The sequence below is a fragment of the Achroia grisella genome, unplaced genomic scaffold, assembly GCF_030625045.1.
Source record: "Achroia grisella isolate CSIRO2021 unplaced genomic scaffold, CSIRO_AGI_Agris_v1 utg841, whole genome shotgun sequence".
In the NCBI taxonomy this organism is placed as follows: Eukaryota; Metazoa; Arthropoda; class Insecta; order Lepidoptera; family Pyralidae; genus Achroia; species Achroia grisella.
Window position 1 is genome coordinate 1,845,798 of NW_026713039.1, and position 27,359 is coordinate 1,873,156.

The window sequence follows — 27,359 nt, forward strand, 5'->3', positions numbered from 1 at the left end:
CTCTATTACTCTTGAGTGTAGTGAGATATTTTAGTAGAAAATAACTAAGCCATGACGTTCTTAATGTTGATAAATTCCAATAAATATAAGGTACTTTAAGTAGTCAAATAAATAACCTACTAAACTTTAGAATTACCTTAACCTTAACATTTCTTATCTCTGAAAACCGTTTTATAAAATATCTAGTAACCAGAATCGATTTAGTTTAATAAATAAATACATTAAAACTATTTATATACAAAAGGAACATTACATTTTAGCATATATGTGCTTTTATTATGATGTTGTGTTCAGTAATTTGACAATGTGCTTTGAATGCTCAAAGAGTATCTAATTATCTATATACTCAACTGCGGTATAAAATACTTGTTTTACACTTTTACATTTCATTATTTTTAAATTAAATGAACATACAAATATTTTGATACATTTTAAATCACTTTAATAGGATTTGACAATTAATATTACGTGTGTGCACGGAGCCTTAGGCAATAAGTTTTCCCAAAATACCCAATAAAAACAAGTCAACCAAAATCATACCATATTTTCAACACAACAAGGTTATTTATCCCATCAAAATTATATACGAACCCGTAATTGATAACGATTTCCCATCATTCCCAAATAGAAAACATTGACTCCTCAGTGTGTAAATGACATTTAAAGCATTATAATGATTAACACCTAAAACAGTCTTCATACGACATCAAAATTAGAGCAAAAATTGGCTCAGTGGTGAGAAGAGCCCTGTATCGCCTGTGTAGTAAAATTAGGACAGATGCCAGATGATCCGCTTTTACACTCTTCACTAAGGTTGCAATATTCCCCCTGATTGTGATGTCGTGTGCCCGTTTTAGTCAATTGATCAATTCACGACAATGTATGTATAGCAAGACCAATGGTGAAAAAATATCATGAATATCCATTGACTTATTAATGTTTGCAGCGTCGAACACCTGTCACTAAATGTATCGTGTTATTTCAAAAATGAAATTGGAATATAAAAATATATTCATTACGAAGTCACATCGATTAATTAGAGTTTTCAACAAGAGATAATTATTATTTTTTTTTAAATATGTATTAGAACTTGCTAATAGTCGTTGACAAGTTAAGCGAGTATGTGTGGACAAAGAGTTCCCTCAACTTTATAAATTTTCTGCCATTTATATTAATAGTTACCAGATTTATCAATTTAATAGCACTTTGAAAATCTGAACTTTAAGAATACACAGTAATAAAACAAGTTTCTCCTTGCATTCTATGTTACATTGATTTCTTCCTCCTCGTCGCTTTCTGTTGCTGTACTGTGGTTGTACAGGCCTTGCGCCATCAGTTGCATAGCCAACGGGTTCCGTTGTCCCGATGCCTTCTTGATCTTGGCGCGTTTGTTCTGGAACCAGATCTTGATCTGGGCCTCCGCGAGACCAAGCTCCGCAGCCAGCGCCTGTCGCCTGCGCTCCGTCAGGTAACGGTTCTCGGTGAACTCGTGCTATTGGAAAAAATACTGAAGTTAGACTATTGCTAGAATACTTTTTAGATACTAGATGAATACAATCTCAGTATTAATTATAATATGCTTATTCTTATATAACAATATTTACATCATGTCACCTAGTTCCACACTGAGCAGAGCTTGTGTTATGGGTACTAGACAACTGATAAAAATACATATATATAACATACATGTTTCATCGTCCAGAGCCGCAAGTATTTTTTATTTACATACACATTTTTTTTTGTTGAGGCATATGTGGTGACTACACCGCAATTTAGCACAATTGTATCTCTTTTAATCTATTAGTAGATGATAGCTCAATGAATAAAATTTCCAAAAACAAAACAAACCTTTAGTCTAGCGAGTTGCGCTGCGCTGAATGCTGTTCTCGGTCTCTTCTCTTCTGAGGTGGATTTCTTCTTTGTCCTTCTACTTCTAGGACCTGGCAACAAAAATAAAAAATAATGTATATCAGGTATTTTTAAGAATGTTTCATGTAACCTCGGTAGTCCAGTTCTTTAATGCACACTTGGTCGCGGGTTCGATTTATTACACAGTACGAACATTTGTATTCATGTAATCTTAGTATTTTCTATATATGTAGGTACATATATATTATATAATGTATTACAAAAAAATATATACATCTTTTTATATTACTATCTGCCCTTTAGTATCCATAACACAAACTCTACTTAGCTTGGGACTAGATGGCACTGCATGAATTGTCCAAAGTTATAATTATATTAACTATATCATATTTATACTATATATCGTGTGAATACCGAATAAAAACCTATATATCAATCCAGGATAGGATCTATAAGTGTACCAAATTTCAACCATATCTGTTCAGTAGTTTTTGCATAAAAAACTGACAAACATTCATTTTTTCTCACAAAGTTTCGCATTAATAATATAAGTAGAATTACATAATTGAAAAACTACTACGAATATTAATATTACAAGCAACATAAATGAACGACAAAACAGATCTTGACACAGTAGGCAAATATTAAACAATCCTTCATTTTAATTAATGACAATACGGGCTATTATTGTCTGTAATTAAATATAAGAAGTGTACCGAAACATTAGCAATTAAATGAAAATTAGTCGCGCCATAATATAACCTATTGGATAATAAACCCTTCTATTCTAACTCCATTACATTTTACATAATTTAATTTTAATTACATTTCATTATTGATTGGTGTAGGTATAAATACATAAGTACATTTAAGATTAAATGAACATTTATTAATTAAAATTAATTTATAATTAAACGGCCTACGGTGATATAGCTGTTTAGCACATTGTTTTACTTTCGATGGTCGCCAATTCGATTCCTTGGACGGGAGAAACATTTGTATTAATGTGTATGTATGATTGCTTCTATTGGTCTGGATGGTTTTCTATTTATAATAATACAATGTGTAGTTACAAAAACAAAGTATTATATATTTACTAGCTTTTGCCCGCGGCTTCGCTCGCGTTAATTTATCCCCTTAGGGGTGGAATTTATCAAAATCCTTTCTTAGGGGATGCCTACGTCATAGTAGCTTTATGCATGCAAAGTCTCAGCCCGATCGGTTTAATACTGACAAAGTTTCATACATACTTTCATCCCCTATTTTATCCTCTCGGGGGTAGAATTAATCAAAATCCTTTCTTAACGGATGCCTACGTCATAACATCTGCCTGCATGTCAAATTTCAGCCCGATCCGTCCAGTGGTTTGGGCTGTGCGTTGATAGATCACTATGTCAGTCACCTTTGAGTTATATATATTTAGATATCAGTTGTCTAGTACCCATACCGCAAATTATGCTTAGTTCGGGTCTAGATGGCGTGAATTGTTAAGTGTTATAAATATTATTAATACCTACTTATAATATATTTGCTTTTTAATGTAATATCTGTCTATGTGAAGCGAAATTAACCTACCTACCTAAATATGTACAAAATAAATTTTAGAAATTTTATTTTGACCAAAAAAAATTATCTGTAAATTTATTATTTATCATATTAATAGTAAAAAATAATTTATTATTTATCATATCTATGAAATAATATTTTTTTAGATATTAATTTTACTAAAGTTCTAGGTTAATATTATAATAATGTATATTTTTAAATCGAGTTTTATGTGTTTTATTAATCGGTTTGCTTTGGTTGAAATATGCACGTAAAGGTTTGTGAAATTACGGAAGCCAGGTTAGTCATGATGAAGGCACATGATAACGTGATGTGTGATGATTTTTTTTCGGACTACTCTAATACTGTTGGCCGCAGATGTCGGACGATAGGGGACGAGTGTAAACACTCCAAACCAAAGGAAAGACTTATGGAGCGGCTGAAGGCCAACTCCCGCCTGACGGATACGACTTTAGCTGAGGGCACTACTAGGGGCTTGCCTCAGGCTGTCGTAATTTTGATCCCCGTTTGAATAAGATGGGCGGTCTGTGATGATGTAGTGCTAGATATAGAAAATACGGTTATCACTTACCATCAGTTACATAAAAATTAAACATAACCTCTCTAAATTTCCAGTTTATTCCGGAAAAAAAAACCGGATCGAATTATATATGAAACATAGATTTTTGAACGCAAACTGTGTCACGCGGACCGCGACACGCGAGCAAAGCGGCCTAACCCAAGAATTCACTTTTTCAATTTAACAAAACACTTCGTGCTACATAATTCACACCCGGAGTTGGCCACACCCACACTAATTAAGGGGGGACCACATAATTGAGTAATATTTTTCGTTAGCCGACGCCATATTGTGATTCGTTACGTGTATTCTACCATAGGGGTAGGGTGATGGGGAATTTCATGGTGTTATATTTTTTTTATTTTCTGCATATAAACTGAGCCCACTTAATGGAAAGTTGTGTTTCCATCAGGTGAATATTGTTTTAATTTTCTAAATGGCATACAAATTAAAAGCCTACCTGATGGAAATGATGAAAGTTATGTTTCCATCAAGTATATATATATTTTTTATGTTATGTTTTAGCAAGAAATTTGCGTGTTGCTCTCTTTAATAGATGTTTTTTTTTATATATAATAAATAATTACAGTATAACAAGTAAGAGGCATGCGACAACCAACAAAGAAACCGCTACACACTCATAAAAACTAAGGGCCCAATTAATGGCAAGTTGTGTTTCCAGCAGGTATATATTTTTAATTTTCTAAATGGCATACAAATTCGGGCCCACCAAATGTATAGTTGTATGTTTCCATCAGGTGTATATATTTTTTATTTTCTACATAATGGCATATAAACTGAGGGAACTACCTGATGGAAAATATATATCCATCAGGTGGATCACGACCATTGTGTACTATTCCTATAATTATTCTTATGGGTTGCCATTCCCAATGTATATTTACTATATTTTATCTTCCTTTTTTAAGTACATCAAACCGAAATTCAAGTTTGAAAACAAGCTCTTAGGTGGCAAAAAGACAGGTACCCAGATGACTTTGTACAAAGTCCACTTATAAATATCAATTTATTTCTATTCTAAAAAGTTGCGTGCAAAAGTGCCTGTGGACGCCCCGAGCCATTTCTCTTTAGTCAATTAAAAAACTAATTTCCTTAAACAATATATCATAAGTAGAACCATTTGCATAACAATAGCTAAGTTTCACGCAGTAAGTACCAGTCGTCCAGAGACCTAAAATAACGGCTTTGGATAGAACAGATATTTTTTTATGTATAATATATAGTATGTATTTGCAAATTTTCAAATTAAAATTTAAAATATCTTTATTCATGTAGGTCTATTACAGACTCTTATGATATGTCAAATCTACCGTCAGTTCTGAATGATTGACATGAGATCGAGATGAGAAGAACTGACAAGAAACTCAGTTCGTATTCTTTTCAAATTAATATTATACATGTTTACAACAACACAGATTAATTTTGAAAAAATATTCAAACTTGGTAGAATAGAGTGCCCACCAGCATATGCTATTGTAAAAATATGTTGATAACCCAACTCATGATATTTGGTAACCGTATATGAACAGGAATATGGACATCACGTTACTAATATCTCTACGAAATTAGACGGTTGCTTCTTTGTAATAATAATAATAATCTCAAGACAATTTACACAGCGCCATCTAGACCCAAGTTAAGCTAGCTAAAGCTTGTGTTATGGGTACTAGATAACTGATACAAATACATAGATTTTTTTTTTCGTAAATACATACATATTATATATAGAAAACACCCAGACCGACACAAACAATTATACTCATGAATACAAATGTTTGTGCCGTGCGAGGAAACGAACCCGCGACCATCGGACGTAAAGCGGTGTAATAAACCACTAGACCACCGAGGTCGTCGTTGCTTCTTTGTATTTATATTATATAAAAAAACTGTAGTGAGCGAGATAGTTAATTTATTGGGATATACATATAGCGAATTGTTTTTGATTTGATTTGATTTGATAGGGCGACTCATACTGCTTTCCAAGTGGGATGGGAGCGTCTTTGCCTTTTTCTTTTTAAAAAAAAAAATCTGTCTTTGGTGAGCGAGATAGGTCATTTATGAGTGTACAGGTAGCGCATTGCGTTATACAATACAATGCATGGTAAATCACCATAATCTCACAGGATCGGTAGCGTGCGACCGTGTTCGCATAAATCTGGTCTATCACCAAAGGAACATAGCAAACATAAACACTTCTGTGGTTTCCTGTGCCCGATTTATTTTCCTTTTCCAACAACCGCATTAAAATTTAAACTCTCTTCCTATAGCAATTAGATATATTTTCAAACGCAGCTCGCCACGGTCGTTAAGTCATTTAGAAACTGTGTCACCGTTTAAATTATTATGACTTCTATGTCCAGTGTTTAAGAAAGAGAATCGGTTGGACGTTAAATTTTTGAAATTGGAACTGTTAGTGGCAATGAATATTGGATTTTATCGCTTTAAGAATAGAACAGGAAATGGTGTGAACACAAATCTTTTGGTGTTTGAAAAATGCGCAGCGAATTACTTAGACGTGAAAAGCGAAATGGGTTGTATTGTAAGGAATTAGGGTTGAATATTGAATGGGTAGAGCGTATCGCATCGCGCCACCGTCCATCACCCGATAAAACGGCAGTAACCTTTTTATTCGTGTTTTTAATTAAACAAAACTGCTGGCAAAACGCTTGCCAGAGAATTTTTCGTAACAAGCCATAATGCTTTAGGCGGTGGCTGAAAAAATATCGCTTCCCTTGCATTTCTATTTTTTTAACGCAACGAATTCTCGGGGAGTTTTCTTTTTGTGCGGCCAACAGTGTTTGGTGCAATTTAATATTAATTGAGGGGGAAGGGGATTGTTAGTAATGGAGACTAATGACCACATCAGCAATGTACCATGTCAGGTTGACCTCCACGTGGCACCCTGAAAACCACCTGAAAACCATTCCACTGGTGCCCCGTCAGCGGGATCATTACATTATCATTAATTAGAAAAGAATATCATTTGAGGTCATATCGTTATTCAATAGTCGTTTATTTTTTAATAATGTGGTACCTACCTGTCAATACGGTTTACGCTGGCGGGGCACCAGTGGACGATGATACGATGAGCATGAGGTCAAGTCAGTTAGCGCATTATCAAATTCACCAGGAATTTGTCAGGATGGTTTTCAGGGTGCCACGTGGAGGTCAACCTGACATGGTACATTGCTGATGTGGTCATTTAAGAGTTAGGAATCACAAACGTAATGCTTTTAAGAAATTGGCCTATATATATACTAATCCAGAATAACTCACACAGCGGCATCTAGTTCCAAGCTAACTGTGTTATGGCAAGACAACTTATATAAATATATAGATACTCTTTTTATAAATACATACATAATATACATAGAAAACACCCAAACCAATACAAACAAACATGAAACAAATGTTTGCACTGCGCAAAGAACCCGCGATCATCAGTGATAAGGCAGTAACACAAACCGCCAGAGCACTGAGGCCTTCAAAGATGCCACTGTGCCCTGTAACTTCACTGCTAAATCTCAACTTTCAAACAAAGTGTACAAGTTAGTTGGAAAAATGGATTGCAATTAGATTTAAATTTGTAATAGATAAAAAAGTGACCAAATAATATAGTTCACTTCTCGGCAGAAATAGGTCTGGATCTAAAAATTGCAGATATTAAGGCACCAAACAAAACATAACTTTGTAATAGATCGGCAGAAATAGGTCTGGATCTAAAAATTGACTATAAAGCAGCATACATACAGACAACCTCAATTAATTGTCTAATGCACTAAACAAAACAAATTAAACAAATAGACAGATGGTTAAAAGACATAATTTGCAAACAAATGCCCCAACTTTGAGGTATTAACATTCCAGCTACACCCTAACGGGGCATTATACGGACAAACGAGGTTGATAATTTATTTATACAGGGTGCGGGATAAATTCATTGCGTTTTCTAATTGGCATGGTTACGTTTAAGGGGATATTTTGAGGGGATTGATCATGTTTCCCTCATCTTAAGGTCTGGAGCTAAAGGATTATGTTGCAAGTTCTGTTGGTTCATGTCCAATTACAAGAAAATGGTCGCGGGTTTGATTCCCGCGGCACAAACATTTGTATTGATGGATTGATTGGTCATGTTTCGCTCATCTTAGTAGCTGTGACGTGGTCGTGTGGAATGAGTAGTCATGCTCACTAAAATGTCCAGACATGTGGCGGCGTGGTGGGTCGGGTCATTGGGCTCCCTAAAATATGGTCGAGCGCAGTGATGGCTGGCTCATCCGTCATACTCGTGAAACGAGTGCTGCTTGTAGGGACTGGTCTGCTCTTATCACTACGACTGATTTAATCTTATTGCATATTTATATTTGACCCAAAAAATTAGTGCTGGTTGGTAGATTGTATTCACACGTTTCGACTTGTAAATGTAAACTTACAAGGATTATTTAATCGTGCAACACACAAGTTTCTTGCTCGTTCTTCTTGTGATGAGACAGCTTTCCGAACGAGTGGTAAAAAACAAATTGTTATGACTATTCAAAAGTGCTTAAATTAAGTATATATATGAATAAATGATTATCTATTCTATTCTATTCTTAAGGTCTGGAGTCAAAGGATTATGTTGGTTCATGTCCAATTACCAGAAAATCTTCGCAGGTTTGATTTCTCGCATGCAAACATTTGTATTCGTGAGTAGGATTGTTTGTATCAGTCTGTGTGTTTTCTATGAATAATATTTCCGGAAAAAATATATATCTACCAGCAGACCCGGGCACACTTTGCTGTGGCTAATAATATAATACACTTTGCAATAAAATAATATTGCGACTATAAATTGAGATGTAAGCTATCCTATCTTTCAAGTTGGATCAAATTGCACACAATGTGCAAATCAAATTTGCAATCGGTTCAGTAGTTTAGGAGTCCATTAGGACAAACGCGTATTTTTTATAAATAAAGATTTATTTGTATCAGTTGTCTAGTACCTATAACACAAGATTTAGCTAGCTTAATTTGGGTTTAGATAGCGCTGTGTGAATTGTCCTGAGATTATTATTACAGTGGCTTAATACGGAAGTTAAGTAACACGAGTTGTAAAAGGTAATATTTGAGTATCGATAAATTTTTATGTAATTTGACCTTTGCGGTCTTGTGGTTAACATTACGAAGTAACAATAAGTGTCCAACATTTTCCCCGTTTTTGCGACATTTTCATTTTAGCTCACTTTGTATTGTTTGTAGCGTAGATCCCAGTAATTGTATGTCGTCGCTCCACCTAGCTGCGGGGCGTCCTACACTACATTTGCCAATTCGCGGTCTCTACTCTAGAACACATCTACTCCAATCGGTTCTACAACTGATATGACCAGCCCACTGCCACTTCAACTTGCAAATACGTTTCAACTACTCAGTGAACTACTATTTTTTGTCTTATCTCTCTGCCTACACCGTAACGGATTTACCGTGAAGATATACAGATACAAGGGGTTTTGAAGTAAACACTTGTTTTTGAAGCTATTAATACCGAAGTGCTAGAAGCGAGACCATTCAACGACGTGTTTCTTGCAAAGTGATTACTTTTGAACTTAATGTAAGAAACGGTAAAACTGGATGCGGCAGTTGCAAGAAAAATATTTATTTATTTATTAATTTCCACAACTATTATTAAAGGTCCACCCAATATAATAATTTATTTATTTTTATCTTTACATAGTGTGGGGGTGTAAGCACACAATTCGGTAGATCGGTAAGAGTGTCAATGAGTGGTAGAATCAAAAAACTTGACTATTCAAAAGTGCTTATATTAAGTTTATTTGAATAAAGATTATTTCTATTTCTATTCCGTGATAATGATAGTCATTGATTGATTTTTTTTTCTCTCTTTATTTATTTAGGAGCTTAGCACAATAGTGAGCATGTTAGCTCTGTGTTGACTTCTTAATTACATTACATCTAAAATTTAAATTACTGTAAAGACAAATATGACCTACTTTTATCTACAAATTTATTGATTGATAAAGGTTTTTTGCTAAATAAAACTGCCTCGGTTGAATGCTATTCGAACACTGATATATATATATAACTGAAAGGTGACTGACATAGTGATCTATCAACGCACAGCCCAAACCACTAGACGGATCGGGCTAAAATTTGGCATGCAGGTAGATGTTATGACGTAGAAATAAGAAAGGATTTTGATTAATTCTACACCTAAGAGTATAAAATAGGGGTTGAAAGTTTGCATGAAACTTTGTCAATTTTCGTACGGGCTTGGACTTTGCATACATAAACTACTATGATGTAGGCATCCGCTAAGAAAGGATTTTGATAATTTCCACCCCTAAGGAGATAAAATTAACGGTTGAAAGCCTTTATTGTTTTTGAAACTTTGTCAATTTTAATACTCTTTTGCATACGTTGGACAGTTTTTAAAACATTTATAAAGCTACTATGACGTAGGCATCCCCTAAGAAAGGATTTTGATAAATTCCACCCCTAAGGGGATAAATTAACGCGAGCAAAGCCTTTATTGTTTTTCAAAGAATTCTCCGCGACATATAATACACTTTTGCATACGTTCAAACCAGTTTTTAAAACATTTATTCCACTCCGAAGTTGGGGTAGCCAAAAACTAAAATAAATCTAAAATATAATATTCAAACTTCCATCCATCCCACTTTGAGTGTTTTTTTAAGTAAAATACCACATCTAACATCGTTCGTGGATCCATAACATATTAGATATTCAGTACACGTGCCCTCGCCTCTCGAAAGGAATTCAAATATAAACACACAAACAATCAACTCTATCCCAATCGCAACAAAGTCGTTTTTCTATTGCACTGACATTAGTATATTTAATATCAGGGAGTGTCACTTTTTAAGGGATTTTCGACTTTGTTACATATAGTAATAAATGTTAGAGTCCTTTGTGAGTATTGTTAATGTAGTAGGTTTGTTTGGGTATGGGGAAGAAATATATTTTTTCTTTGATTTTCTAAGGGTGATTTTTATGGTTGAAAATTGTAGAGTTTGTCTACGGTTTGCAACGAATATAAGGTACTATTTATATACATAAATATAAAAATAAAGTAGGCCCTCAGTGATTTTTATGGTCAAAAATTGTAGTTTGTCTATGCTTTGCTGTGAAAATACTATCTATATAGGTAAATATACATATATAAAAATCAGATATGCCGTCTATTTATTTGCCATTCAAATTACATGTAAACGTATATGAAGATGTAAACAACATAATATAGATACAAATAATCATCAAAATCGACACAATTTGGCGAACAAATCCCGTAACCTACAAAACAATAAGTAAATAATAGTCCATTTGATAACAATTTCCTCTTTAAAGTCGGTCAATAAATTATAAAAAAAAACGCATAAATACCCGATGATTGCATTAACAATGGGCAATAAATGATGAACGGACAAAAACACGGCACTAAAATCAAGTTATTATAAGATACTTGGAGTAACTACAAAAACTTAGACCCAGGTGGGCTTCTGAGTACACTGCGATAGTGGTTACAGATGATCGATAGAATATATCGATAAAAAATCATTTATTATTACTTACAATTATCGTGTACTAAGATCATATCAAATCTCAGTATTTGTTTTTAAAAGATGTTTTATAAATTTGATTTTTTTATCACGATCGATAGAGTATGTTATGTTTTCTATTTGTACCTAAAGGTTAGCTGGTAGAGAATCATTATGGCATTAAGCTCGCCTTTTGTACACGTGTTTTTGTATAATAAAGAATAAAAAAAATATGTCGATAAAATATCTATCGATATTTATTATTACTTACAATTATCGTGTAATAAAAACATGACATAGATATCTTTATTCTTTCAGTTTTTGTTGGATGTTTAATAAATTTGATGCTCTTTTTCTTTATTCTTTCAGTTTTTGTTAATTCTACAAATGGTTAGTAATAAAATTAAATTCTAAATATTAAATATAATAATAATAATAAATTTGATGCTCTTTTTCTATAATTTATTAAAATGTAAATAAGATGTTAGTCATTGTATATAGAATCGTATAAATGAGTTTTCGTCTGTAACTGTTAATTCTACAAATTAGACAGAAATTACATAGCTGTTCTCGCGATTTAAGAATTTAACTTTATTTTTCTAAAATAAATGACAAACTTTATTAAAATGCCAAAAAAAGTAAGAAAATTTCAAAGATTAGCGGGAACAAACAGACAGACAGACAGACAAAAATGTTATTTTGGTATATGTACCGTATTTATATTCATATGCGAGTAGTAAAAAATGGTTATTTCAATATTACATACAGACACTCCAAATTTATTTATATGTATAGATAATATGATTAATATGTATGTTAGTCTGTATTTATAATACGGACGATTAGTAACTTGAATTAAATAAATAAATAAAATTAATGCAAGTACACAAATAGAAAAAGAAAAAAGTAGTGTTGTCTATGATTATTTTATCAGTCGTACCAACCGAGGCATTTATTAATTTCAACTGAAACAAAGCAATATCTTCAGTTTTCAGATTACAGTTATTAAATAGTTAGCCAATTATATCTTCAATTGTTAGTTATTCGATTCGTCTGTACGTCTGTACGTCTGTACAAATAATAATTATGTTATTATACCTTGTTTATATTATTAACTTGACGTATGGTTTTTAGTTATTACTTACTTCCATTTGGTGGGTATAATTATATAATCATATAACTACAAAGTTGCTATTATTAGAATCTACGAGAATTGAATTATTAGTGGTGTATTGTTTAGAATGACAATAATAAAACACTGGACTATTAACACAGCGCCATCTAGTACCAAGCTAAGCAGAGCTTGTGTTATAGGTACTAGTCAACTTATATACTCGTAAATATATATATATATATATATTTTAGTAAATACATACATAACATGGGAAACATGTAGACCGTTAAAAACATACAAGTGTCAAGAATCAAACCCGCGACCATCGGAAGTAAAGCGGTATGCTAAACCACTAGCCCAGTGAGGTGTCTGTCATTATTTGTTTAAAAATGTATAATTTATACATTACTACATACTAATGTATAATAAAAATGTATAATTTATATATTTATACATTGCTACTCGCCCCGGCTTCGCACGGATGTACATGTATTATATATATAAACGTTCCTCTTGAATCACTCTGTCGATTAAAAAAACTCGCTTCTAAATCCGTTGCGTAGTTTTAAAGGGACGGACAGACAGTGACAGCGACTTTGTTTTATACTATGTAATAATTATTAATTTATACCTTTCATAAAACTTTATAAGCATTTTTTAATTAATGAATTAGCAATTGAGTAGTAATAATTATTTAGTACCCAATCACTATATATTTAAGTTATCGATATAAAATATCGATTATTCCGTGTAACAACACTACGGTTCTGATAAAACGCAGTTGTCACAGTAACAAGAAGTGCTAATTAGTGCAATGAGATGATCATTGTACAACCGACGGACAAACGGTTATTTAATATTAATATACCTTCACGGTCTTCATCCCAGACGGGGTAGTCAGAGCCATTCTCAACTGTCGACATCATGAACGCGACATTTCGCTGCGTATATTTAGATACAACGTGGCAGGGGATTAATATATGGTTTGTTAAGGGTGTTTCCATCACCGGAGGGATTTTTTTCTTATGGATGATAATGGAATAGTGCACCCTCCTGCGCTAATGGTACGCTGGCGGGGCACCAGTGGAGGATGATAAGATGAGCATGATGTCAAGTCAGTTAGCCGATAGTGGTAAATACGTTTGGAATTTGTCACGATGGTTTCCAGGGGGAACCGTGTGGAGGTCAACCTGATATGGTACATTGCTAGCAATGGTATTATATATAGTATATAGTAGTGATAGTATATAAATATATATTATAAGTCCATATTACTAACAATCCATTTCGTTCATCATAAATATGTATTGTCACAAAGGCAACACTTAACATGCTCATATTTCACTGCGTATATTTGAATACAACGTGGCGCAGGGTATTGATTTATTGTTTGTTAACGGTGTTTTCATCACCGGAGGGTTAGATATAAATATGTATTGTCACGGAAAGATTTTTGCTGTCGTTCCGATTTTAACACATGACTTTTCGTTCTAAGTTAGTAAGGCATTCTATTGGTATAATACTATATTACTAGGTATATGCGAGTGACGCCACGGAATATGACTAGTCTTAAGAACAAGAAAGTAAACACTTTTCCATTTGAAAGTACGACCGTTTAAAATAACTGCGGCCATCTGTGAATTTGATGAAGTCGGTGCGGTTTCACTTTTTATTGTCCAGCCGATTTCCTTTACGATAACACCTTGCACATAGGTGTAGGTTCGATTTTACTTTCTACGGTAGAAATAATTTTTGTAATCTAATATTACTTGTAAATATTTTATTTCTACTCGAACTAGCTGTACCCGTAGTTTCACTCGCGTGACATTTATAACCTATATGTTATTCTGATGTCGAAGCTATATTACTGTAAAGTTTCATCAAAATCCGTTCAGTAGTTTTTGCGTGAAAGAGTAACAAACATCCATCCATACTCACAATATTTCGCGTTTATAATATTAGTAAGATATCATTCATCAGAAAAATCACATCTTTGCTGAACTTTATCATCATCATTACATAGTATAAAACAAAGTCGCTGTCGCTGTCTGTCCGTCCCTATGTATGCTTAAATCTTTAAAACTACGCAACGGATTTTGAAGCGGTTTTTTAATAGATAGACTGATTCAAGAGGAATATACATATAAAGTCGGGGCGAGTACCTAGTATATTATATATTACATACTATCTATATATAGGTACACTTTTGAAATGTGGTGTTGGAGGGGGATGGAAAGAATTAGCTGGAAGGATAAAGTAAGAAACGAAGAAGTACTACACAGGGTAAAAGAAAAAAGACAAATATTGAACACCATAGAAAATAGACGAGGAAACATGTTAGGACACTTGATACGGCACGATGATTTCATGAAAATTATTATTGAGGGGAAAATAGAAGGAAAGAGGGGGAGGGGAAGACCAAGGAATAGCTACATCAAACAAATTGAGGACAAAATGGGAGTCGTGTCGTATCAAGAATTAAAGAGCATGATGGAAGATCGCGGAAAGTGGCAAGAGCTCCACCGACAAGAGCGTAGCTCTTAAATTATGAATGAATGATGATATATTATATATTACATACGGAACCGTCAGTAGTTGCATGCAACTCGCTTAAAAATCTAATAGTATTGAGTTTTTACATTGCATCGACTCGTTATAACGTTTGGTGTAAATTAGCCCTTGTTATGTTCTCGCTCCATTTATTTGGTTGGGGTTCCTTAGTGGTTGTTCGACCAATATCAATTAAAGTTCTCAATATTTATACTAGAATAAATCAACAACAATAAAAGTTCGATTTACACCCGAATATATCTTTGAATTCGGTGTTGTTTGACTTAAGTTACCAATAAATCTATACAAAATTAATAATAATAATAATAATCTCAGGACAATTCACACAGCGCCATCTAGTCCCAAGTTAAGCTAGAGCTAGCTAAAGCTTGTGTTACGGGTACTAGATAACTGATACAAGTACATAGATTTTTTTTTTCGTAAATACATACATATTATACGTAGAAAACACCCAGACCGATACTAACAATCATACTCATGAATACAAATGTTTGTGCCGTGCGAGGAATCGAACCCGCGACCATCGGACGTAAAGCGGTGTGCTAGACCGCTAGACCACCGAGGTCGTCATTACAAATAATATGTTATCTATATCTATAAAAATGTATGGCTGTTCGTTAGTCTCGCTAAAACTCGAGAACGGCTGAACCGATTTGGGTAATTTCAGTCTTGATATATTCGTGGAAGTCCAGGGAAGCTTTAAGCGGTGATGAAATATGAAGATATTGCATGGAGAATAGTAAACACAACAATTTTATTTTCCTATGCAAACTGTTAAACAGGGTTCGTTCAGAAATTAATTGCGTAACTAAACTTCAAAATTCATTTAATTCTAAGGCAGAAGGGAGTTCGTGGGCTCTGTACTAGCGACTTCGTCCGCGTGGAATTTAACAAAAAAGTTAATTAGAGATTTTTTCTAAATTAAAAATAGCCTATGTTACTCCTCCAAAAAAAGTCCCGTCAAAATCGGACCAGCCATTTTAAAGAATAACCAGAACAAACAGACAGACTAAAATTGTAAAATATGTTATTTTGGTGTATGTACCGTATTTCTATTCATATGCATGTAGTTAAAAACGGTTATTTCAATATAACAAACAGAGACTACAATTTTATTTATATGTATAGATGTACGGAACTGTGTCACAGACAGACGGTCGCGCTTTTTTCTACCGTTAGCAAATAGCTGGTTGCAAATATGGATACAGTACAATTACCACTTCCAAGAAGCTCGTTGCATTGAATATAATTGAGTGCAGTCACTGTTTTGTTATTTGTAGCCTCTGTTGATGTTTCAATTGATTATGACTATGTAGCGGGTTCGATTCCGTGCACGTTTTTATGCGAGTTGAAAAACAACACTTTTTCTTTTGTGTGTCACGCGATAGGTACTAATTTAGATTTGGATTGACTTTGTTGAGTCTTTATTTATTCGATTTTTTTTAGTCTGTGTTAAGCTGTTTTTTTTTAGATACCTACTAAATTTAATAGATACAAGATTAGTTTGCCTATCGAGTTTAAATTTTAATGAAATTGAAATTCTTTTATATAAATGATGACGTCCACAGTGGTTTAGTGGTTAAGCAGACCGGTTTACTTCCGACGGTCGCGAGTTCGATTCTTAACACGATGCATATGTTTGTATTAATTAGGTAATATTGTTATTTATATTAGTCTTGGTGTTGTTGTCGGTCAAAATATTTATTTTACTTATTTTCTCTGTATAAAAATATTAAAATTCTTAATAGTAAAAAAAATACAAAATATGTAGTAAAAATTATCTGGACAGTACGTCAGAAACTTATATATATATTGAGATTTTCTATATGTACATTGAGAGGAATCGAACCCGGGACCATTGGGTAAGACGGTGTATTAAACCGCTAGACCATCGAGGCCGTCAAAATGAGTATTAATGTTATATACTTTAATTGTTAGGTACTCAACCTTTTCTCAAAGTATGCTGTCAAATTCAAAATGGCGGCGTTTAAAAAAAAACCATGGTGTAATTGACGATAAATTGTTTTATTACAACACCTTGCTAGACAATAATGATGCAAAAAAACACATCAACCAACACTTAATCACCTTAAACGTTGTTGGATAAATGCCTTTTTCATTATCGAAACGATCTCTATATGTTTAAAGGCAAAGTAACTATTATTAAAAGTCTATATAGGTACTAGTGACAATGTGATAGGGTTGCCAACCTTAAAACTATTGTACCTTGTACAAAAAATAAAAATCTATCAACATTCGCTCAATTTGACTTTTACTTAAAAATTTAATGACCTATTTATATTTTACATTACAATAGAAATAAAAATTGGTTCATAGCATATTGGAGAATCATTCAAGGAGAAAAACACTTTTATTTTTAATTTAGCTATATCAGGGAGAATGAATGAACATTTAATAAAAAAAATCGAAAGAAAAAAATATAAAAAAAATGAATTTTGACCAATTTCTGAGTAGTGCCGTGCCATACTTTTGTACTTAGCTGTTGTTTTTGTATTTTGTAAAAAAAAATGTAACTTACAAAAGTGGCACTACCTTTGTTTTAGTTGCTTTTTTTATTTTTTGTTGAAGCGAGTGATATAAAATAAAAGTATAAAATTTTTTAAAAAAACCTAGTGTTTGTTTAGTTTTTGTTTTTTTTTTTTGTTGAAGCAAGTGAATTAAAATAACAGTCTAAAAAATTTTAACTTATAAAAATGGCACTACTTACTTTTGTTTTTGTTGTCATTTTTTTGTTTTTTGTTGAAGCAACTGAAGCGTAGAGCCATCCCTATAACGTGCGAACCCTGCGCGTCTCCATTTAAAAAAAAGTTTTTTTATTTATGGTATAATTTAATGATTATGTTGTCATAATGGCACATAAGCACCTTTTGGCTCGTTAGCCAGAATGGTGTTTATGGGTAAACTGGTTTTATAATTATGTCCACTTACAAGCCTGCACCGTTAGCTATTTCGTTTAAAAATACGCGTTAATCATAAAAAGGCGGGAAACTGCGAACTGTCAAATTACATTACTACTAGCTGTACCCACGGGTTTACCCGCGTAAGATTTCAATATACAAATTTCAATAAAAATTATAGCCTATGTGTTACTCTGATGCATAAGCTATATTACTGTAAAGTTTCATCAAAATCTATTCAGTAGTTTTTACGTGAAAGTGTAACAAACATTCATACTTACAAACTTTCGCGTTTATAATATTACTAACTGTGCCCGCGGCTTCACCCGCATTTAATTTCAGTAAAAAATATAGCATATGCATTATTCTGATGCATAAGCTATATTTCTGCAAAGTTTCATCAAAATCCGTTCAGTCGTAGTACTAACAAACATCCATACTTACAAACTTTCGCGTTTATAATATTATTAACATTCTATTTGTAATTATGACTAAGTTTGGTTACATGAAATTGTTAAAAATAATAATTACGAACATAATATGAAGAATGTCGAAACTCTAGGTTATATGATAAAATCTAATTAATAAAAATATATATATAAAATATAATTTAATTCGAAATATAATGAGGACTTAGCAATAGTTATAGTCATAAAACATTTTATGACTTTTTGTTCTTTTTTTAGACATAGACAATATTTTTATTGTTTCTTGCATATTGCAATAAAGGATATTCTTTAGTAATTACTGAAAAATTTATAATTAAAAGTTAAATACTCGAACTATTATAGTTTATTCATGTCTAATTATATTATTAAAGACTTTAAAAAAAGTACGCAAAGAATCATACTCACTTTCGTTTTTTTTAAGAGGAAGCTAAGTTAATTTAAATATATATACTTAGTTTAGAAACCAACCCAAAGAGGTTGTCAACCCAGTTACCCAGGGTTATCTTCTTTTTTTACGGTTGATAATGGAATGGTGCACCCGCCTGCGCTAACAGTTTACGCTGGCGGGGCACCAGTGGAGGATGATAAGATGAGCATGAGGTCAGGTCAGTTAGTCCATCGTGACAAATTTATCACGAATTTATCACGATGGCTTCCAGAGGGAACCGCGTGGAGGTCAACCTGACATGGTACATTGCTAGTAATGGAGTCATGAGTCCACATTACTAACAATTCCCTTCCTCTTAGCTAGGGTTGTCGTCCCCAGAGTCGATGCCGGGGCAAAGGAGCCCAACCTTCACCCCCCTAGCGCAGTGCAAACCAATATCATGTCGTGTTACGGTGTAGAATAAAAAAAAAATATCTTTAGCGCAATTTCCCGCGCACGCAGCACTTGACAGCTGTCACTTTTTGACAGCTGTCAACAGATTCACGTTCGCAGACGGATAATGTCAACGTATAATAATTTTCTTCTCTTGAAGCGACACGCAATTTTCATAATGGAATGGGACAGTCATCTGTGTTTTTTTTTTCATGGTTGATAATGGAATGGTGCACCCGCCTGCGCTAACGGTTTACGCTAGCGGGACTCCAGTGGACGATTATAGGATGAGCAAGAAATCAGGTCAGTTAGTCCAACGTGACAAATTCGCCGGGAATTTGCACGATGGGCGAAAGCGAAGAGTATGGATGGATGTTTGTTACTCTTTCACGCAAAAACTACTGAACGGATTTTGATGAAACTTCACAGTAATATAGCTTATACATCAGAATAATATATAGGATATAATTTAAAAAGATATAAATTTAAATTGTGGGAAATATAATGATAAATGTCAAGTAATTGTAATGCAGACGAAGTTGTGTGGGTCAGCTAGTTACTCGTAAATATATCCTTCAATAATGACAATATTCTTTAACAATTAGCAAAATTTGCATACAATAACAATGGCGTATGTTAAAAATCTGTTTAAAAATAAAAAATAGCAATGTTCTCTTTCAACAATCAGATGTTGTAATGAAAAATACGAATTGAAAAAAAAAACATTAGTTAATTCGTTGTTTTGAACAATTAACGTACGTAATTGTATATTCGTCGTTTTGAATGTAACCTGTGAACTTAACTTCAATTGGGAATAACCTACGTACCCGTTTTTTTTATCAGCAAAAAGTTATATACCTAATTTTAAGTGAAGATTTTACTAATATTATAAAAGCGAAAGTCTGTGAGTATCTATGGATGTTTGTTACTCTTTCATGCAAAAACTACTGAACGGATTCTGATGAAACTTTACAATAATGTAGCTTACACATCAGCATAACATATAGTCTATAAATTTCAAGCCATTTTTTCTCGTATGGCTAGTAATAGGTATATATGTTACAAAAAGTTTCCACTCGTGACCAGGACATTTGTAACACTCGAAATATCGCGGATTCTTAAGTATCTAATATTACCTGTGCCCCCGGTTTCACTCGTATGATATCTATAGCCTATATGTTGTTCTGATGTACAAACTAATCTCCGTAAAGTTTCAACAAAATACGTTCAGCAGTTTTTGCGTATGAATACAAATGTTTGTGCCGTGCGAGGAATCGATCCCGCGACCATCGGACGTAAAGCGATGTGCTAAACCGCTAGAACACCGAGGTCGTCATAATGATGACTAATATTGCTGAACAACGTAACGAAATAGTTTCGTATAAGAAACTTCTTTAATATTTCGAAGATAGTACTATAGGCCTAAATAAAGTGGCCACTTAGTTAATTCTACATGATATGAAGCCACTATTCTAATAAGTAAGTAACTTAAAATGTAAATCTAAACAGATTAAACAAAATATTCTAATTATAATAAAAAAAACCAAAGATCCAACTGGAATTAGAAAGTTGAATTTTCTAAATTTTCACTAGTGGTGCCCTCAGATTAAAGTCATATCCGTCAGGCGGGAGTCGGCCTTCAGCCAACTAAAAATGTAAAACGAAACAGTTTAAAAAGAAATCTAATTGTAATAATAAAACCAAGGATCCAACTAGAAATTTAATTAAAGAATAGAATAGAATAAGAAATTTAATTAATTTAATTAAAGAATTAGAAATTTCTAAATTTTCTTTATCGGCGCCCTAAGACTAAAGTCGTATCTGTCAGGCGGGATTTGTCCTTCAGCCGCTCCATAAGTCCTTCCTTAGGTTTGGAGTGCCATCTGCACTCGCCCCTATCGCCCGGTGAAGCTGTAAGGGCTAGCTGCGCCCAACAGTATTGGAGTGTTCCGAAAAAAAATATTACTTAACAAATATTCGTACTGAGCGAGGAATCGAACCCGCCGTCTGAAGTACAGCGGTGAGCTAAACCGCTAGACCACCGGGGCCGTCAAACTATTGTATGAAAGAGTTTCAAACGAACACCCACACAAACATTCGAGTCTATAATATGAATAACATAATCGTAAATATAATATAACAGAAAATTGTCTGGTATTTATAAAATACTAGCAATTCCCGCGACTTCGTCCGCGTGGTATTTAACTTTATTTTTCTAAAATACAAGTAACCTATGTCACTCCTAACTACATCAGCTACCTGCAAAAAAAAGTCCCGTCAAAATCGGTCCAGCCATTTCAGAGATTAGCCGAAACAAACAGACAGACAGACAAAAATTTAAAAAAATGTTATTTTGGTGTATGTATCGTATATATATTCATATGGATGTAGTAAGGAACGGTTATTTCGATATTACAAACAGACAGTCCAATTTTATTTATATGTATAGATATATTTTATGCTTGAAAAGGTAACAAAAACGTTTAAATATTACGACACCATTTATACACGAGTCAATAAATTATATATATAACTATAAAGAAGCCCATACTTTATTTGAGAATTGGCGTTAAAAGTTGTAAGTTCACACTTAATAAAATCGTCCACATATATCACCTTGTCCACTTATGAAGGTATTTTTTTATAATTTAAGCTTGTTTTTTATCTTATTTATACCTACATATAAATAAAATTGGAGTGTCTGTTTGTAATATTGAAATAACCGTTTTTTACTACATGCATATGAATATAAACACGGTACATACATATACATCAAAAAAACATATTTTACAATTTTTCTATCTATTTATTTTAGTCTATTTGTTTGTTCCGGTTAATCTCTGAAATGGCTGGACCGATTTTGACGGGACTTTTTTTGTCAGGTAGCTGATGTAATAAGGAGTAACTTAGGCTACTTTTATTTTAGAAAAATTCTTTCATTTTAGAACAATAAAGTTAAATTCCAAGCAGACGTAGTACTCGGGTACAGCTAGTTATAAATATAAACCTAGAGGTCTTATAAATATGTTTGGAATAATTAGTCCAAAACCAATAAGATTTCTTACTGTTCTTTTTTTTATGTAATTGGAATAAGCGGACAGCCCATCTAATAGTGAGATTATAGAATAGAATAGAATAGAATAGAATAGAGAATCATTTATTCAAATAAACTTACATTGAAGCACTTTTGAATAGTCATAACATTTTTTTTGTTTTTTAATCTACCGCTCATTCGGAATGCTGTCTCATCACAAGAAGAACAAGCAAGAAATTTGTGTGTTGCTCTTTTAAATAATTTATTCTTACTTACAATTTAAGTTTAAGTGTGTGAATACAAACCACCGATTAGCACTAATTCAACGAAATAATAAAATAGAAAAAACATTCAATTATTAGATAACCGTCGTCTATATGAACAGCACTACGGACATCACGTTATCATGTAACACCCGTGACACTCTTATATCACCATGGTAGAGGACTAGGATGTCATGTCTTTTATAGAGTAGGTTCTCAGTCTAATTTTCATTTTTCATGACACCTTTAGATAGCTTAACTTGAGACTAGATGGCTCTGTGTGAATTGTCCTGAGATTATTATTATTATTATTATTATTACTACTCTTCATAAATATTCCTATTAGTAATCCCTGTAATGAATAGTCTTCTTCAAAAATCATTAAAATCAAATATCAAATAGTAGTGGTTAAAAATAATAATTCAAAATATTCTTCAAAAAAACAGCAGTGTTTCTTTATAAATATAGTATATCTATTACCCATTGCACCATTTATTTAGAGTGAATTCATCATTCATCATTCATCATTACCTTGCCTTTATCCCATTATTTGTGGTCATCATTGTCATTCTCTTCCACTGCTCTCTATCGGTCGTCATATCTGAACATACTCTTCTTTTATTCATATCATCTTTCACACAATCCATCCATCTTCTCTTTGGGCGTCCCCTCCCTTTACATCCATCCACATTCATATTATACACTTTACAATTATTGTCTTAAAAATATTTCTATTATCCCCCGGGCCGTAAACAATTATTGACCCCAATGATGATGATGATGTTCGTGTATATAGGCTGTCATTTTTCCCCTCCGATTGATCCTCCGTCCAATTGAAACGGGGTCAATATTACGACGGCCTGAGCCGAGGTTCGAACCCCTAGCAGTGCCTTCAGACTATAGTCGTATCCATTCAACCGCTCTATACGTCCTTCCTTTGGTTTGGAGGATCATCTGCACTCGTTCTCTATCGTCCGGTGAAGCTGTAAAGGTCAGCTGCGGCCAACAGCGTTAAAGGAGACTAAAAAAATTGTATATACGTAACGGTTACCGTTTACCATAAGGTGGGCTGTTACTTGGTTCCTATTACAATATAATATAAAAAAGAAAATAAACCCTGGACTCTTATAAAGGTCACTGATTTAGATAACTATTGAATTATTCATATAAAACTCATGTATACTGTGTCAACACGGAGCTACTGCTTACTTAAATAGCAATAATAATTTTTTATTCATTATTCTGATAACAGTATTAAATAAGACAGCATAAATCAAATATATTATATACTGATTGATTGTATTCAATAAATCATACGTGTAATTCAATGTACCGGATTCCAAAACCGTTGTTTTTTGCATAAATCAATGATTTATTAAATGGCTGTAGGATCCGCTAAATAATTATCAATGATAAGCATATTCATTGGCGAAGATACAAATAAATCTAAAATAAATGTCTTAAATTAACTTTAATTGTATAGGTAGGTAAAAAACATTTTCCCTTCACTTGATGTTCGGACGTGTTTCCGCGACGTGTTAATGGAAAATTTCAATTAAGACATTCGAAATGGTCACGTAACATACAGTTCGCAATTTAATATAAACCATGACGAAAAGAAAAAATAATTATATCTATGGTACTTACCGGAACTAGGTCTGTCGCTGTATCTAGTGCAGTAAACCCAAGCAGGCCATAATGCAGAATTTCCTTGAGCTTGACTATTTGTGTCTGTGCTCCCGCAAGTCGATGGCGCCCCGCTGGAAGTCGAAGACACAATCGAACTGGCCGAATCAGGCCTCTTCTGAGCTTCTACTATCTTTGGTAATTCCTTCTCTTTTTGAATTTGTTCCCCAATCTGAGAAACAGTTTGCCGCAACCCTCCGAGCGGCGGCAATCGATTAAAATCGTTCGTTTCCTTCGATTTTAAATAATCAAAACTGTATTTCTGGTAATCGTTCTGATTCTTGGATAAGTCGTAAGGTTTGTACAGTATGCTGTGGTTAGGCCCGACGGGTTTTGGTCCTTCGATTTTGTTCGTTTTTCTAAGTGCGTTGGAACCAAATTCTGGGTGTAATATGTTAGTAATTGAAAAGCCTATAGGTGCCGACGGCTGCGCTCGTTGGTTTCTAACCTTATCTGGTTCAAATCTCTGTTCGTCCTGAATTTGAGGCTTTACATCGGGTGTGTCTGGTCTGTAATAATTATGGTAATTCTCCATTTCACTTTGGTTTTGTTCGGGGCTTGGAGGTGGTGAATTCGGTTGCACTTTAACTATCGTCATATTTGGCGAGTTTCTTTCGTACCTTGGCTCAATTGTTGTGCAAGTGTACTGACTTGGAGGGCAATAGTTTACCTGAATATCACCATGTGGAACCGGCACTCTCCCCGTGACGGGCCCGGGACTGTTGGCCTGGTTTGGGCTGCATCGGTCCTCGAAAGCCATTCTGTAGCACCTGTCAAAACACCACCCGCGGCGTAAAGAAATGTTAATCAGCCGTGACGAAGTCGTTTTCAACGACGACTCGCAAACACACAATGTTGTCCCAACAAATTATGCAGGCGATACACGATTTAAATTCATTAAACTAAACGTCCACAGCGATATATGAATGTCAGACACGGCGACACGAGTTTTGACTCTGGCATTAATATTTATTGGCTCGGAGCAATCATTAGCATGATTTCTTAATTCGATACCGAACGATACATTGTAATCTGTGTGCACTGTCTCCTCTTTTTAATCTCAGATCACGGTGTGACTGATTGATATGTCAAAATGTGTTTGAAACGAACGTAGGACTGCGCTCGCGGCGGCGACGGCCGTGCGACTGCGCCCCGCGCCTTCACGAGGGGACACGCCCCCGAACAAACAAGCTTTTTTCCCTTCCCATCCGTTTTGTAGGCGTCAACCATCGGCGCTTTCCAACTTAAACAACGCCATAGCGGTTCTCGCGTCACCCTCTAACACCTAAATCCTCTTTGATGCGCAAAAGAGATAGCCGATCCACAATTGATTTAACCTGATTGTGTATTTAGTGTGCTTCGTAGAGATTTGTAATTCAGTTGTAAATTGGCGCTATGGCTCTTTTGCGGGGTCGTAATGTATCAATAATATTGCGGGTCGCTTTCTGAACGTTCGCGGTTCGGAATTTCAATTAAAGTTTGACAGAATTATTATATTGATAGGTAGGACGCCATTTTGATGAGTTATTGGACCAGTTGCGTTCGGAAACTTGTATTTTTTTTAGATTATGACATAATGTAATTAAGTTGTAGCCTATTTTTTAGGTTTCTACTATTGAATGAGTCATTTTTCTTTTGTTTGTGTATGATTATACGAATATATCTTGATCGGCGTAATATATTTGTGTCGCGTTTAGTTCAAACGATTATTTTGTTAACTCGATTGCTTTGTATCGAATGAGACCAATTGAAAATTCTTAATTGCTGGCAGTTGAGCGTAGATTGACTGAGTGGCGTTACGAAATTACATGATAATGTCTATGGTCTATTAGATAGAGGCGTTTTATTAACAAGCATGTCTCGGATCAATAAAGTATAAATGTAATTTGTCTCTGGACGTTTAATCGAGTAGATATGTATATACCTATGTGATATATTATTTGAAAGGAAACTGTTCACTTTATAGTTATTAGGGTTTTATTGCGTTCTTAATGGAAGTATCGTAAATGTATAGATATTAAATAAAATAAATAAAAATATTAAAAGCATTTTATTTCTTGCGCATTTAGAACAATAACATATTTCTATATTTATTACCTAAGTATTTCAAGTAATTTTTTAGTATGTTATTTTGGTTCTTTTTTATTTACTTTTATTTTTATAATTTTAATTATGTTTTACAAATATGTATTATTACCCACACTAGTAATTACAGTAATTGTAGGATAATATCATGACGGTTAACATACTAAAATGTCATAATTTTTAATTATCACTTATAGTAATTATTTATTTCAATAAAAAAAATATTTATTTTTATTGAAATATTTATAACACACCCAGAACGTTGTTATGCCAAATAAATTAATATCACTTTTAAAAATAGGGGTTGCTTTTCATCTTTCTACCAAGGCTAAATATTTAGGATTATATGTATTCTTAATGGCAAATCATAGAAAAGGTAAATTAAAATGAAATTGGGGTTGGACTACCCGTTCATTTAGGAGCATGAAAAAAAGTTTAGGTACCTACATCATATTCTCAGATCTACTAAATACCTGTACATACAAAATTTTATAACAATTGGTCATCCCGTTCTGGAGAGGATTGTTACAAACACTGTGACACGAGAATTTCATATAGGTAAGAAGGTAGATAGGTACATACCAAGGTAGTAGTAGATTATTTAAATGTGATTAATTTATACTGAAAAAATATCTTATTAAGTAATAGAGGCATAGATAGTAGAATATTTAATAAACGGCACTGTGACATCACGTTATCATGTGACACCCGTGATACCACTCATGCGTTGTCAATCCAGAGTACTAAGATGTCACGCCTCTTACCCTGTAATTTCACTGCCTAATCTGCACTGCACCCTACAACCGAAACATCTTACAAAGCAAGCTGCTTGGCTGAAATAGGTGAGACTGAGG

The 27,359-nt window shown here is 33.7% G+C and overlaps 1 protein-coding gene across 1 annotated transcript; it reads right to left on the reverse strand.

Annotated features, from left to right (window-relative positions):
- On the reverse strand, positions 1-25,558 carry LOC131852178 (segmentation polarity homeobox protein engrailed-like). The gene is made up of 3 exons (XM_059202818.1): positions 24,382-25,558; positions 1,849-1,940; positions 1-1,492 (listed from the first exon to the last, which is right to left on the reverse strand). Exons 1-3 carry the CDS (start codon positions 25,178-25,180, stop codon positions 1,262-1,264), a joined length of 1,122 nt encoding a protein of 373 aa, XP_059058801.1. The 5' UTR covers positions 25,181-25,558; the 3' UTR covers positions 1-1,261.
- Positions 25,559-27,359: the final 1,801 nt, after the last annotated feature.